Source organism: Rhea pennata, chromosome 23, assembly GCF_028389875.1.
Source record: "Rhea pennata isolate bPtePen1 chromosome 23, bPtePen1.pri, whole genome shotgun sequence".
In the NCBI taxonomy this organism is placed as follows: domain Eukaryota; kingdom Metazoa; phylum Chordata; class Aves; order Rheiformes; family Rheidae; genus Rhea; species Rhea pennata.
The window spans coordinates 5,735,399-5,747,155 of record NC_084685.1 but is presented as its reverse complement, the minus strand read 5'-3'; the positions used below and the strand labels follow the sequence as shown (position 1 = coordinate 5,747,155).

Sequence of the window (11,757 nt, the reverse complement as noted above, 5' to 3'; positions counted from 1 at the left end):
TAATCTTTTTTTTTTCCCTCCCTATCTGGCTCCTCAGTCCCTGGCCTTAATAGCAAGGAAGAAACTAGGCTGGAAACCTCTCTAAATAGATTTTTTTTTTTCCCTTTTTCCCCTCCCAGTCAGGAAAGAGGCGGTTTCTGAGGCCCTGGCGCGGGGGCTGCGCGGTGGAGGGCCGCAGCGGGACGGTCCCCGGCGGTGAGGGGTTGGGGGGGGTGTCTCCCGGTTTGGGGGCAGGGAAGGGGGGGGGATTCTCCCGTTGCCGGCAGGGCTGGGGTCGGGGCCAGGCCTGGGAGCAGCCGTTAGGGCCGCGCCCCGGGGCGGCTCCGCGGGGCCGATCCCTACCACCCCCCCACTCCTGTCAGAGAAACCGTCACCCGCGTCTCGGCCCCGCCCCCCTCGACGCAAGCCCCGCCCCTCCGGCAGAGCCCCGCCCCGCCGCGCGGGGCCGCCCGCAGTCGCGCGCAGGGCGGGGGAAGGCGGGCGGTGGCGCGGCGCCGTCGCGGCTTGCGAGCACCGGGCGAGGCGGAGGGAGAGCAGAGCCGAGGAGCGGAGGAGAAGCAGCAGCAGGCGGCGGCGGCGGCGGCGGCGGCTGAAGCATGGCGCTGTCCGTGCCCGTCAACGGCCTCAAGGAGGGCGACAAGGAGCCCGTCATCGAGCTCTTCGTCAAGGTGAGGCGCGCGCGGGGGGTCCCGGCCGTTGGTTGCCCCCCCCCATCCCCACGCCCCGCCGCCGTTTCCCGCCCGGCTCTTCCCCGCCGGCCGCTCGGACCGGGAGGCTCCAAGTTTCCCTCAGCAACTTGCTGGCGGCGGCGGGAGCGGGCGCGGCCGCCGCCGCCTCCCGCCCGCTCGCCGCTCCGCGCCTATTGTTGCCGCCGCCGCCCCTCGGCGGCGCCGCGCGGGGTGTGTGTGTGAGTGGGGGGCGGCGGGCGGCGTCTGCCCTCCCCCGCCGGGGCCGGGGCCGGGGCTGGGGCCGGGGCGGCGCGGGCGGCGGTCCTCCCCCCCCCGGCTCCCTCAGGGCGGCGGGCGCCGCTCGCAGCGGGGCCCCCGGCGGGGAGGGCGGGGGGAGCCGGGCGAGGGGCCGCCAGGCACTTCTGAAAAGTGTCTCTGTGCGCGTTTGCTGGAAATTTCTTCCCCGAGAGCCAAGGAGAGACGAGCGGAGGCTGCAGCTGGGGCGCAGCCGGGCTGGGTGTCGGCGGCAGAGAGGGAAAACTTGCTGCACGTACCGCGGGAGCCCTCGCTCTTCCTGCATTGTGTGCCCAAGTGTGCGTGTGTGTACGCAGAGGAAGGTAATAAAAATACTAGTTGCTTTCCACCGAGTCACCCGTCTAAAATGTTAACTGCTGTGGCTGAAACCACAGTGTTCAAACGCATCACCGCTTTTTCTTCTAAACTAGAAGGAAAAAAAAAACTAGGATGTGTTGTGCTGCCCTTATCTAGCAAAGATACCATATGGTATCTCCACATATTTTGCATTCATTTATGGCAGTATGATGCAATATTTTACATCTTTGGGGGCTCTAGTGATGCAGCATCTTTCTTCTTTGCTTCATATCAAGAAGATCGGGAATAAACAGTATTTGCCTATCCCCCCAACGGTTTACTTGGTTTCTAAAGAGACTTTCTTCAAACTTTTAATTCTTCTGTTGAAGTTTCTTTTCTGTTGCAGTAAGAAAATAATGGAAAGCCTTCATCTGAGTTTTTTGAAATTGCTTATTTTAGAAGCCATGGTGACATGAAAAAACATGAAAAACTCCATTAGGCTAAATACATGCTTGCAAATAAGTCATTAATTTTTTATTTATTAAATAATACTTCTAAAATGTTGAATTCATCCTTTTTAGACTTGTTACTGCATCTTAAAACTACTAACAGGACCTAGGGGAAAACATTGAAGTGGAGGATTCCAGACCTGATTTTAGTCAAAATATTTAGATTTTCAGTGTAGAGGTTAGAGCTTACAATTACAGCACTAATCTATAACTTACAGTGGCAGATTTTTATTATAACATGTATAACATGCCAGCTTACCTTCATCTGTCCTAAAGCTGGTAGGCTTTTTCTTTCTTTCTTTCTTTTAAACAGAAATCAGGACAGTGATTGATGACCCATAGATTTGAAGGGGAAGTATAAGCTTTGTGGATCTATTTAAAGAGAATATTTAGTGCATGAGGAGTAACATGGAAGAAGGTGTGGTGTTATTTGTGCGAAGGATATATTGACTCAAATCAATATTGGACCAATAAGGATGTTAGAATATGTGAAAAGTAAAAAATCGGAAATTCTTTTGTCATTCTCAGTTGAAACGTCATTATTGGCATGGATTTAAGAAGGCTATTTTCAAGGTTATCAGTGAGTACTATCTCCCTCAAGGAAGTCTTTTTTCCAGTGTTATGAATAACTATGCAAACTGTATACTGTCAGCCTTTAGGGTAGATCTCAAGTTAAAAAAGAAGTTATTCTTGTCTGTCTTCATGGTCCTCAGGTAAAGAGGTTTCGCTTTCTACTTCTCTAGCTTTCTAAGATGATCACTTCCTATAAAAGTGAAATATTTAGGGTTAGTCAATGAAGTTAATAGTGTCTGTTTAGAAAAGTAGATTGGATTTTGATTTAGTCATTCATTTGTGTTGTGTAAATGGGGAGCAGATTGTCTGCTTTCATCTATTTCACATTTTCCACCTGAATATAGGTACAATCTAGAAAAAATTGTGCAGTTACTGAGTATTAGAACAAGACTTCACAACATGGATAATCACTTCTAGAACTGTATATGAGGTCTCGGTTCAACCTGTGCGCTGTTAACCAGTGAAGTTCTTACTATAGAGGTAATGGAAAGACTTCTTGACCAAAAAAGAAATCTGTGCCAAATGCCCGCGGCTGAAGGGCGGCAACTGTATGACCTGTGTACAAAGGATTGTAGCAGCCAGAGTAAGATGAAACAAAGGTATGGATTAAAGCTTGAGAGCAGATTTGTGAAGCAGCAGGAGAATCTATTTGGCTTCATGCCCAAAATGTTGGGTTTGCACCTTATTAAATTGTGATCAGTAACAGAATTGGTGAAGGAGGTGTGGCGCAGCATAGTGAGGAGTGCACACATGGTTAGCTTTCAGTTACAGATAACCCATAGACACCCATAGATTGCTTTAATTTGTTCAAACAAGCAGTGTATCAGTCTGTTATAACTTGTATTTTCATATTCTGTGATAAAGCGTGTGCAGAATTAGGATATTTAGATAAGAAAATATTTATAGTATAATGCTGGAACTGAGGTGAATGATGTCTGTTTTAATCTCATGTAATGAGTAACTTTGGCAGTATTTTCATTAGAGTGCTGGTGGGCTGCCTGCAGCTCTTTTAACGTACTGTAAATATTTGTCAAGCCTTTCCTCTGAGAGCTGATTAGGAGAAACTAGTGATGTATCTTATTTCATTCAGTTTCCTACTATGTTCACATGTTTGTTAATAAGGGAGGCCTGCTTCCATTGTCTAATAAGAATATTTTGTATGCCCTAGTGGCATTTTAGAGTAGTGAAGACTGCAATGTAATGAACATGCACATAGAAACTAGAGGATTGTGATTTGGATACAACTCTTTTAAGCCACTTATAACAACTGGAGTTTAGTTGATCATGTCTGGATTTTTACTGTAAATAAAAAGTGTGGCAGACTGATTTGGTCCAGTAGAACCACTGATCTGTGAAACCACAGAATAAAGCTTATACAGCTACTTGAACGGTTTATTTAAGATGGTGCACAAAAAAGATGTGGATGGAAGCTGCTCAAAGCTCAACCCATGGTGTTGTAGAGGGTAGTCAGTGATGCCATTCTTTTGTAATAGCAAGGTGAAGACACAGCCGATCAACAAGTTCAGTGTTTAAGAAAATAACAAACAAGTAATTCTTAGTCATGTATCTGTTGACATGAGGTGTTGGCTTATGGTAACATGTATGGATTATATGTGGGTAATCATTAAGGAAACTGCTCTCTTCTTAAATTGCGCAGTGTGTGTATACTTGCAAATTAATTAGACCTGAGATATCTTAGACCTATCTTAGGTAGATTTCAAGTAAGATATCATTGCGAAATTGGGCACCTGTTTTGAAATCAGATAGTGTCTGTATCTAAAGCACAATTGACCTGTAAATTGTACTGTCCATAGAAAAATACTGTGAATTCACATTTAGTAAGATACCCAACTATAAAGCGTCGGCAGAATTTCGTCTACGCTTTGTACATCCAAATTAAACAGAACTGGCAAGTGAACTGCTTGCTTTCTAGCATCTGGATCAGTTTTGTTGTCCTTTGTTCAATGAAATGTCAGAGCCCATGGCAGGAAAGGGATTTATGCATGTGTACGTGTGTAGCAGTGGGCAGCAATGATACCAGTTCAGTGCTGGGTAAGAGAAAATATAATTTGTCTGAATTGCTAACATTGAGGTTTGGCTTTGTCTTCTGATTGCTTATGGCCTGTGAGTATCATTGCTTAAGCTCTGTTGTGTTACTCTGGAGTAGTATAGTTGGTGTATATTGATGTATAACAAACCATCCCATGAACTTGTTTGTTTGTCATCGTTGGTTTTTGTTTTCTTTGTCAACTGCAGTGTAGCCATACAATTAAAAGGTAATCTATATTAGGAAATAACATGACTAGAAACATGCAGTGTTGCCTCTGAGATTCAATCTTGCCAGGGCAGGCTTGCCACTTGATAATCTGATTATATAAGTCTTTTCCTTACATACAAGATTATCCTTTGGAGGTTATGATGTAATAACCTCAGCACCTGAGAATTTTCTCAGCCTGCCTTTGATTTGCATTTGGTATAGATAACAAAACTTCATGTGCAGGTTATTGTTTTTGGGCAAATGCAGGAGTATCATAAGTGATCCTTTATAAGCTGAGGCATGAACATCTTGATATAGCCTGTGCTTAATCGTAATAAATCACTTTTTTCCCCTTTTAGCCAGCAAACTGTACTCCTTAAAATTCCATTTCGGAGAGTTCTAATAGCCAGAAACCTTGTCTTTCTGACTCGAGTCTAATTGCTAATATAGAAATGCACTTTGTACAATATCCAATTTGCAAACACTGAGATGGTTTCAAATTTCAACTTTACATTTTTTCCAAAATATTGAAAAGTAAAAAAAAAAAACTTAAGTCATTTCCAAAGAGTTTAAACAGATCAGTTAGCTTTCCTTCAGACAGAAATTGCTTCTGAATAAAATTCAGTGGCAGTGGTTTTATTCATTAGCATATATCTTCCACTTCCCAGTGATTAATATCTGGACAGTTCAGTTATATTGTCAGGAGACTTTCTGTTTTACTTTGCAGTTGAAAGATTTTGACTCTTGTGCACTTTTCCTCCTTTCCTCACAAAATGGTATGAGAGCTGGCTGATTTCCTGAATTTCAGCTCACTGCCCTTCACAGTCTGATAATCTGACGGTTAGGATTGTACGGTCATCCGAGGTGGTACTTCTGAGTTACTTGCTACAAATGCTCTAAACCCCAACTGCGTTCTTTGAACATAGATACTGCTGTAAAAGACAAACCTACTCAGTTTTCACAGATGAGAAATGTCTCAGGCTAAGCACTAGAGGACTTGAAGGTGCAAGAGAAGCAATCCTCTGTGTATTCAAACACTTACTGTGGGGCAAACTCTAAGCTCTGGAATTTATCAAAAGTCAAGGAAAAAAATGCACATCGAGGACAGAAGTAGTCTGAGTCTTAGGCTTGATGCTTTTTTATGTCAGCTTCTGTGTGCGTGTAATAAGGAGTCCACAGATGCAGGGATGGGTATACTTAATGTGACATCAAAGATAATATGAAAATGTTTGGAAAGAGTGAGAAGCCTCTTGAAAGAGATACCTTGACTCTAGGTAGAGATAATTGACTGTTGAGAGGTAACATGTGGATGAGGAATGTTCATATAAACTCACTGTTCCACTGTTAGGAAGCGAGTGGGAGGGTCTGATAATCTTTCAGTGGGCAGCACAGTGACAGTATTAGCGTCCTAAGAAGTTAATGATCATTACTCTTGCAGCCTGAAGAGCCTCAATATCATTGTCCAGTGTTCTACTGACTATCCTGATCTAATCTTCTGGAAGGAACCGTAAGGGAAGAGTTTTCCTTGTATTATTTGAAAAGTGTTACCGTTTTCCTTTTCATGTGAATAGAGTGAACAGAGAAGTAGTCTGTCCTGTAGCTGGTTCTTGTTATTGAACTTGTGGATTTTTGAAGGTTGAGTTGTCCTTTATAAAACCTATATTTGGGAGAGGCTAACCAGGGAATTAATTGCTATTTTAGCTATTCATGTACTTTAGAAAGTGACTTTTGTACTTTGCAGGTTCAAATTTGATTTTAAAAGTTTACATTAGTCAAAAGGGACAGAAAGAGCTCTGAGCTCTTGTTTTCTCACCACTATGTTCAGATTCTCTTTTAAATGAGACAGTTGTTATTTGCTCTGAGGTGGCTAACACAAGGCCTGTGCACTCTTATAACGGTGTCTGCATTGAGTCCAAATTCTGATTGGGCCAGAGATACCACTTAGAAATCCGCCAAAACTGTTTTAAAGATTTGATATCTATATTTGTCAGTAATCAAATTCATTTTTTTTTTTAAATGAGGTGGTCTGTTGCTGATTAGGCCCTGCAGCTGATAAGCGTGTAGTGTCCAGATGAGCAGTGCAGTTCTACAAAACCCTAACTAGCCAGTGCAGGAGAAAGTAAGGTGTTTTTGTCTGCCAGTGTAGACACATTTGGAACTGTGAAAACTGTTTTTGTAAATCAGGTCCCTTCACTTAGTTTGCCCAAGTAGTTAAGCCGATGTTCGGTTGCAAGTTGACGATCTATGGAAAAAGTAATTTACATCTGTATTTGTTGTCCAACTAAGTTGATTTTTGTCTTCAAAATTCTTCTAAAATAACTGATAGCAAATAACTTATTGTTCCAGTCAAGTGCTTTCTTGCATTTTTCTCAAATTATAAATATTCATGATTTCAAAATGATACATTTTCACTAAAAAGGCTATTAAGTGCTCCTTTTATTCTCATTAGTTATAACAGGAGTTTGTGAATATTTTAACAATTAAAACCTCCCAAAACAAAATCAAGGAAAATCATCATCATATTAGTTCAAATAGAGTTTTGATTTCAGGAGTTTTAAATCCTTTATTTAGAATATTTTTTCCTGTGAAGGAATAGCTAAATCTTTTAAATTGTTTTGATTTTTTTTCCCCAACGGGTTAAATGTGCAGTTGTGCCACAATCTGATTTTATAGCTCTGAATGCTGTGTTTATTTATGCTGAAGTTAAAAACATAAGCTAAACTGCTATTAATTACAGATGTCTTTGTGTATGGGTTCTTGAAGAGTTCAAACTGATTCCTTGTATTGTTGCTTAGACAAAGGGCAAGGAACTTTACACGAGGAAAGGAAATGGCTTAGTTCTGTACACTAAATATCCATATTAGGTATAAACTAAATATAGGAGTGTAATCCAGGAGTGAAGTCATATCTGTATATTTTCCTGAGAAGAACTAATGAGATCAGTCAGTGCTACTGGATCAGCTTCAGACTTTTTTGGCTCTGTTAAAGCATTACTAGTTTGGCTAGAGTCTGACAGTCTGTACTTTCAGAGCTGCTTTTTTAAATAAAGGAAATAGTTTTTTTTCTTAATGTGGTTTTGTCTAAAAATAAAATCAAAATAAGCATAAATGTATTTCTTTAGTCTTTCAATCCTTGTATTAGTCTAGTGAGACATGCTGTACTGTAGCTTAATGAGATGAAGCAAAATGTCCTGAAGGAGGAAGTTCTACTCTGTGAATGAAAAATTTGGATACTGTATCCTAAGGGGTGTAGAATATGTTCATAGAGATGCCTTTTAATAAATGAACTGTACAATACCTTCATTGGAACCAGAAGCAAAAAAGAGCAAATTTAAAAAAAGAAAGCTTCCATCAAAACCCTGCTGTTGTATTACATTGTATAAAAAATGTCCAACACCATTGCAATCTAGGATAACATTTTTCCTAGCTAGAACTTTGGAGTATGCTGTTATCAAGGTGTACAGGTTCAAAACTACGCCTCTGATTCAGTGAGTTTTGAGAATTTGAGCTATTTTTTTTCCCCCGAGAGCATTGGCTCTTCTGCTCCTAGATTAAATCTAAGTCAACGTGGCAACTTTATGACCTGACTGTTGGTGGAGAAGGAGCAACGCATGGGATGAAGCTTGAGCAGCTCTTTATTGCTAACCTGTCTAACACACTGGTTGTCTTAGCTCTGTAAATTAGGTTATAGTATACCATAAACAAAGATCTTTGTTTTCTGTTCTGCAGAAGTGGTGTATACTCAGAAGGTTGTTTGAAGAAAACTTAAATACCAAAGACAGAAATTTTATTTGAGCTTCTCAGTCCCAGTGACAAAGTTTGCAGTTCTTTCCTGTAAATGTCAGAGGTGCTTCGTTTGTGGAAAGATTTGGAAATAGGTCCCTTGGACTGTAGCCAAAGCACATTCTGTACTTTGTTAGCAAATTTGGGGGGTGGAGAGGGGATACAGTCACTCACAATGACTGTTCCAAGTTTGAATGCCAGGTACCCAACGGCAAGTTTCAAGCACTACCTAAACAAACTTATTACTATATAGTTCTAGATTTACCCTAGAATATGGTAAGAATGTGTTACATACCAAATTTTAGTCCGTTGGCTATTTTTATCTTATCTAGGTTTGTTACAACTAAATCACTTTGTTAAAGGCACTGTAAATAAGAGGGTTAGAGATGACAGTTTCTATAGTTATTAAGTAACTTAATTACTCTATTTTTCTTAGGTTAATCTAGAAGAAAAACATGTTTGTGATTATCCACAGTCTCTCTCTTTTTTTTTTTTTTGTATTGATAACATAATTTCTTCACTGAAGAAAACTAGTGGTTAGTGTCTAATACGGGTTTTGATCTGGCTCTCTATCTGAGTCTCCCAAAGGATGAACATGAGATAATTTCTTTTCTCTAAAGAACTGAAAACGCTTAATTAATTTCTGCTGAATTATGAAGTTACTTTAATATATGATGAAAATCCCAAAGCTTTTTTTTCCAAAAGCTTTACACTGAGAATTGGATGACGATGAACAAAGAGTTGCATGGAACTGTACAAGACAAGTCCGTTTTTTTTTTTTTTTTTTTTTTTGTTATGAGCAACATTCCGAGGCTAAAAATAGCATCATCCTAAGATGGTCTGTTGCTGCTACAGTCAAATGTCTAACACTGCGGTGGCTTATCTGAAAAGTAATGACTTTTAAGAGGCAATTTGAATGGGAAGATAAGCATTCCTTTCCCTGATTTAATAGTTAAATCCCAAGAACATGCAAGAAGTTAATTTCACTTTTTTTTCCTGAGGCCATTTTTTATTTGCAGTGAATTCTAGGGTAAGAACTTTTTGCCTCTTTTGTCTGTTTGTTTTTTGGTTTTTTTTCTGTGCTTTTTATTAAAGGTTTCTAGCTATTTAAGATAGTAGTGATTACTTAAATTGCTTTATAGAACTAAAACTGCTTTTTATTTGCCTGAAAGTTTAAGTCTAATTGGTATCAAATTACCACGCTTTTCTCAAATCCCCTTATAAAGGTCAAATAAAGGGGCTACACTAACCAGTATTATTCCTATAAGGATAAGGCTATGATATAGCTGCTGTAAACTTCATTCACTGGTTTCTGAGGTCAGATGTCTCCAACTTGGGAGACTAATGTACATTCTTTTCCTGCAATATATTTTCCTCTTTGTAAAGGGTAATGAGGCATACGCTTATCTTGCCACATCCTTTAGAAGTAGTTGCCTTCTGTGTTTAAAAGCAGTTAATACGTAGTGGGGAAACTTACAGTGGAGGTTAATAATGCGGTTAGAGAACAGGATTATATAGGAAAAGGTACTGTGCTTCTTGCACTGTCTGTGATGCTATAGGCTCATCTGCCTGCAACACGCAGCACGCTGTAGAAGAAACTGTTTAAACTGTCTGACTCCTGATCTTTAAAGTTATGAGAAAGATAGTGGATGTCTTATCTGGAATCTTAGCCTTATAAAAGAATTGTAGGAGTTCACTTGCTTGTCAGATATTTAATAGCATGGATAGCTTTTTAATTTATGCTGCATGCTTATTTTGTGTTTTGACTGAAATTTTAGTGACTTTTTAACTTACATTAGCAGAAAACGAGCAGGATAGGTTTCAAAATACATTAGAGACTGCTTTGTGTTACTGAAAGTGCAGTGGCTCTGCTAAAAAGCTGTGCTGTGGTATCAGCTGGACTACATGGGACCTGCACCTTGAAATGTAGAGATATGCAGCAGCCTGAAGTTGTCTGAGATTTGCCTTTGCTCCCGTCTCTTTTAAGAGGCCAACATGGATCTTTAAATGCGCTACAGATTTTTTTCTTTTAACAAAGGCTTTTAAAGGAAAGAGTTGATTCACAAACATGACAAATGTCAGCTGTAATAAGCACTCAGAAAGGAGATAAAGGAGTTTAGTGCGCTAGCTATTCAACATCTTTGCCGAATGTGAATTTTAACATAAAGAGAAGGTAAAGACAAACAATATTTGTGAGGCTCACAGTACTGTCTTGGGCAAATATTTCAGATGTTCTTTCTTCTATCCTCTTTAGTTTTGTTATGAGGTGATCCAAACTCTTCAGATGGGATCCGCATCACTGTCTTTGGACAATTCTGCTTCTAGGGCTATGGACTAGTAATATCCCATTAGGCAAAATATGTGTAGAAAGTGGTTTCCAAGTCTTACCCTTTCTCCTTTCACAAGGATATGGTGATAGCAGCTCCTACTGGCTAATCCTTAAAACGAGAGGATGTTTTCAGCTGTGAAGCATTCATTGCTTGACCACCTGTTGGTATGTTTGGTGGGAGAAGGCAACAAACATGCTGGAAGGAATTGTTGAAGTTGCTGTTTTGTTTTGCTGGTGTAGCAGATCTGCTGTTTCTAATGTGTTTCAATAATGAAGAGCCTAATTCACTTCATTACCAGTACCACCAAAGTAGGCAAACTAAACTTTGTTATTTTTTTTTTCATAGCTCCTTGTCATAACTCCTTGTTTTACGCTTCTTACCAGAACAGCTGAATCTGGAAGAAAGGTGTCCTGTAGTAGCATGTGTCAAGTATAACTAGAGATAATTTTTCAATATTAAGGTTAGAGTAAAATTTAGCTGCTCATTTCAATGTAGCTAAGATGATGAAATTCATTGCTTTGAGTTCTTTGTGTGTTACAGGCAGTACCTGCTGCTGCCACTAACTGTCGATTTCCAGTAACTCTGTAGTAAAATATTTTGATTATATAGATTGAATATATTCAATCCGTACCAAAACATGACAAGAAGATCCTGATAGTACTCTGAAATTTTTACATTATGCTGTTTGTTTTCTTTTTTCCCTTGTTCTGAGATTCAGTGTCTGTTTTGCATATTGTGTCAGGAAACTTTTTTAGGCTATCAGCAATATCAACCTCATTTATCAGAAGGTGCTACTCTTGCCCTTTTAAGTGTTCTCATACCACTGGGCAGACAAACTTAACAGAAACAAAAGCTGTCACCTTTAAATTGGGACACTAACTGTTGGCTGTTCTGGAGAGCCAAGATAGAAGATGAAGTGGTAAGTAGAAGTGTCCTTTCTGTCTTGTCATATCTCAGATTAAATCTAGTTCAACCAGATTTAGTTGACGTCAAAGATCAGGGTTTAACTCTAGCTTTCTCCCTGACCTGTTCCTCCCATGAAAACAA

The 11,757-nt window shown here is 40.3% G+C and overlaps 1 protein-coding gene across 2 annotated transcripts in view; it reads left to right on the top strand.

Moving 5' to 3' along the window:
- Window positions 1-447: 447 nt before the first annotated feature.
- The window catches only part of CLIC4 (chloride intracellular channel 4), a 34,718-nt gene continuing 23,408 nt past the window's right edge, over window positions 448-11,757 (top strand). The window contains exon 1 of one of the 2 annotated variants that reach the window (XM_062593831.1): window positions 448-668. In XM_062593831.1, the coding sequence (XP_062449815.1) occupies window positions 597-668 (72 nt within the window). In that variant the 5' untranslated portion in view covers window positions 448-596. Of the gene's footprint in view, window positions 669-1,145; window positions 1,286-11,757 lie in introns of those variants that run through there. The other variant, XM_062593832.1, reaches the window with a different exon arrangement.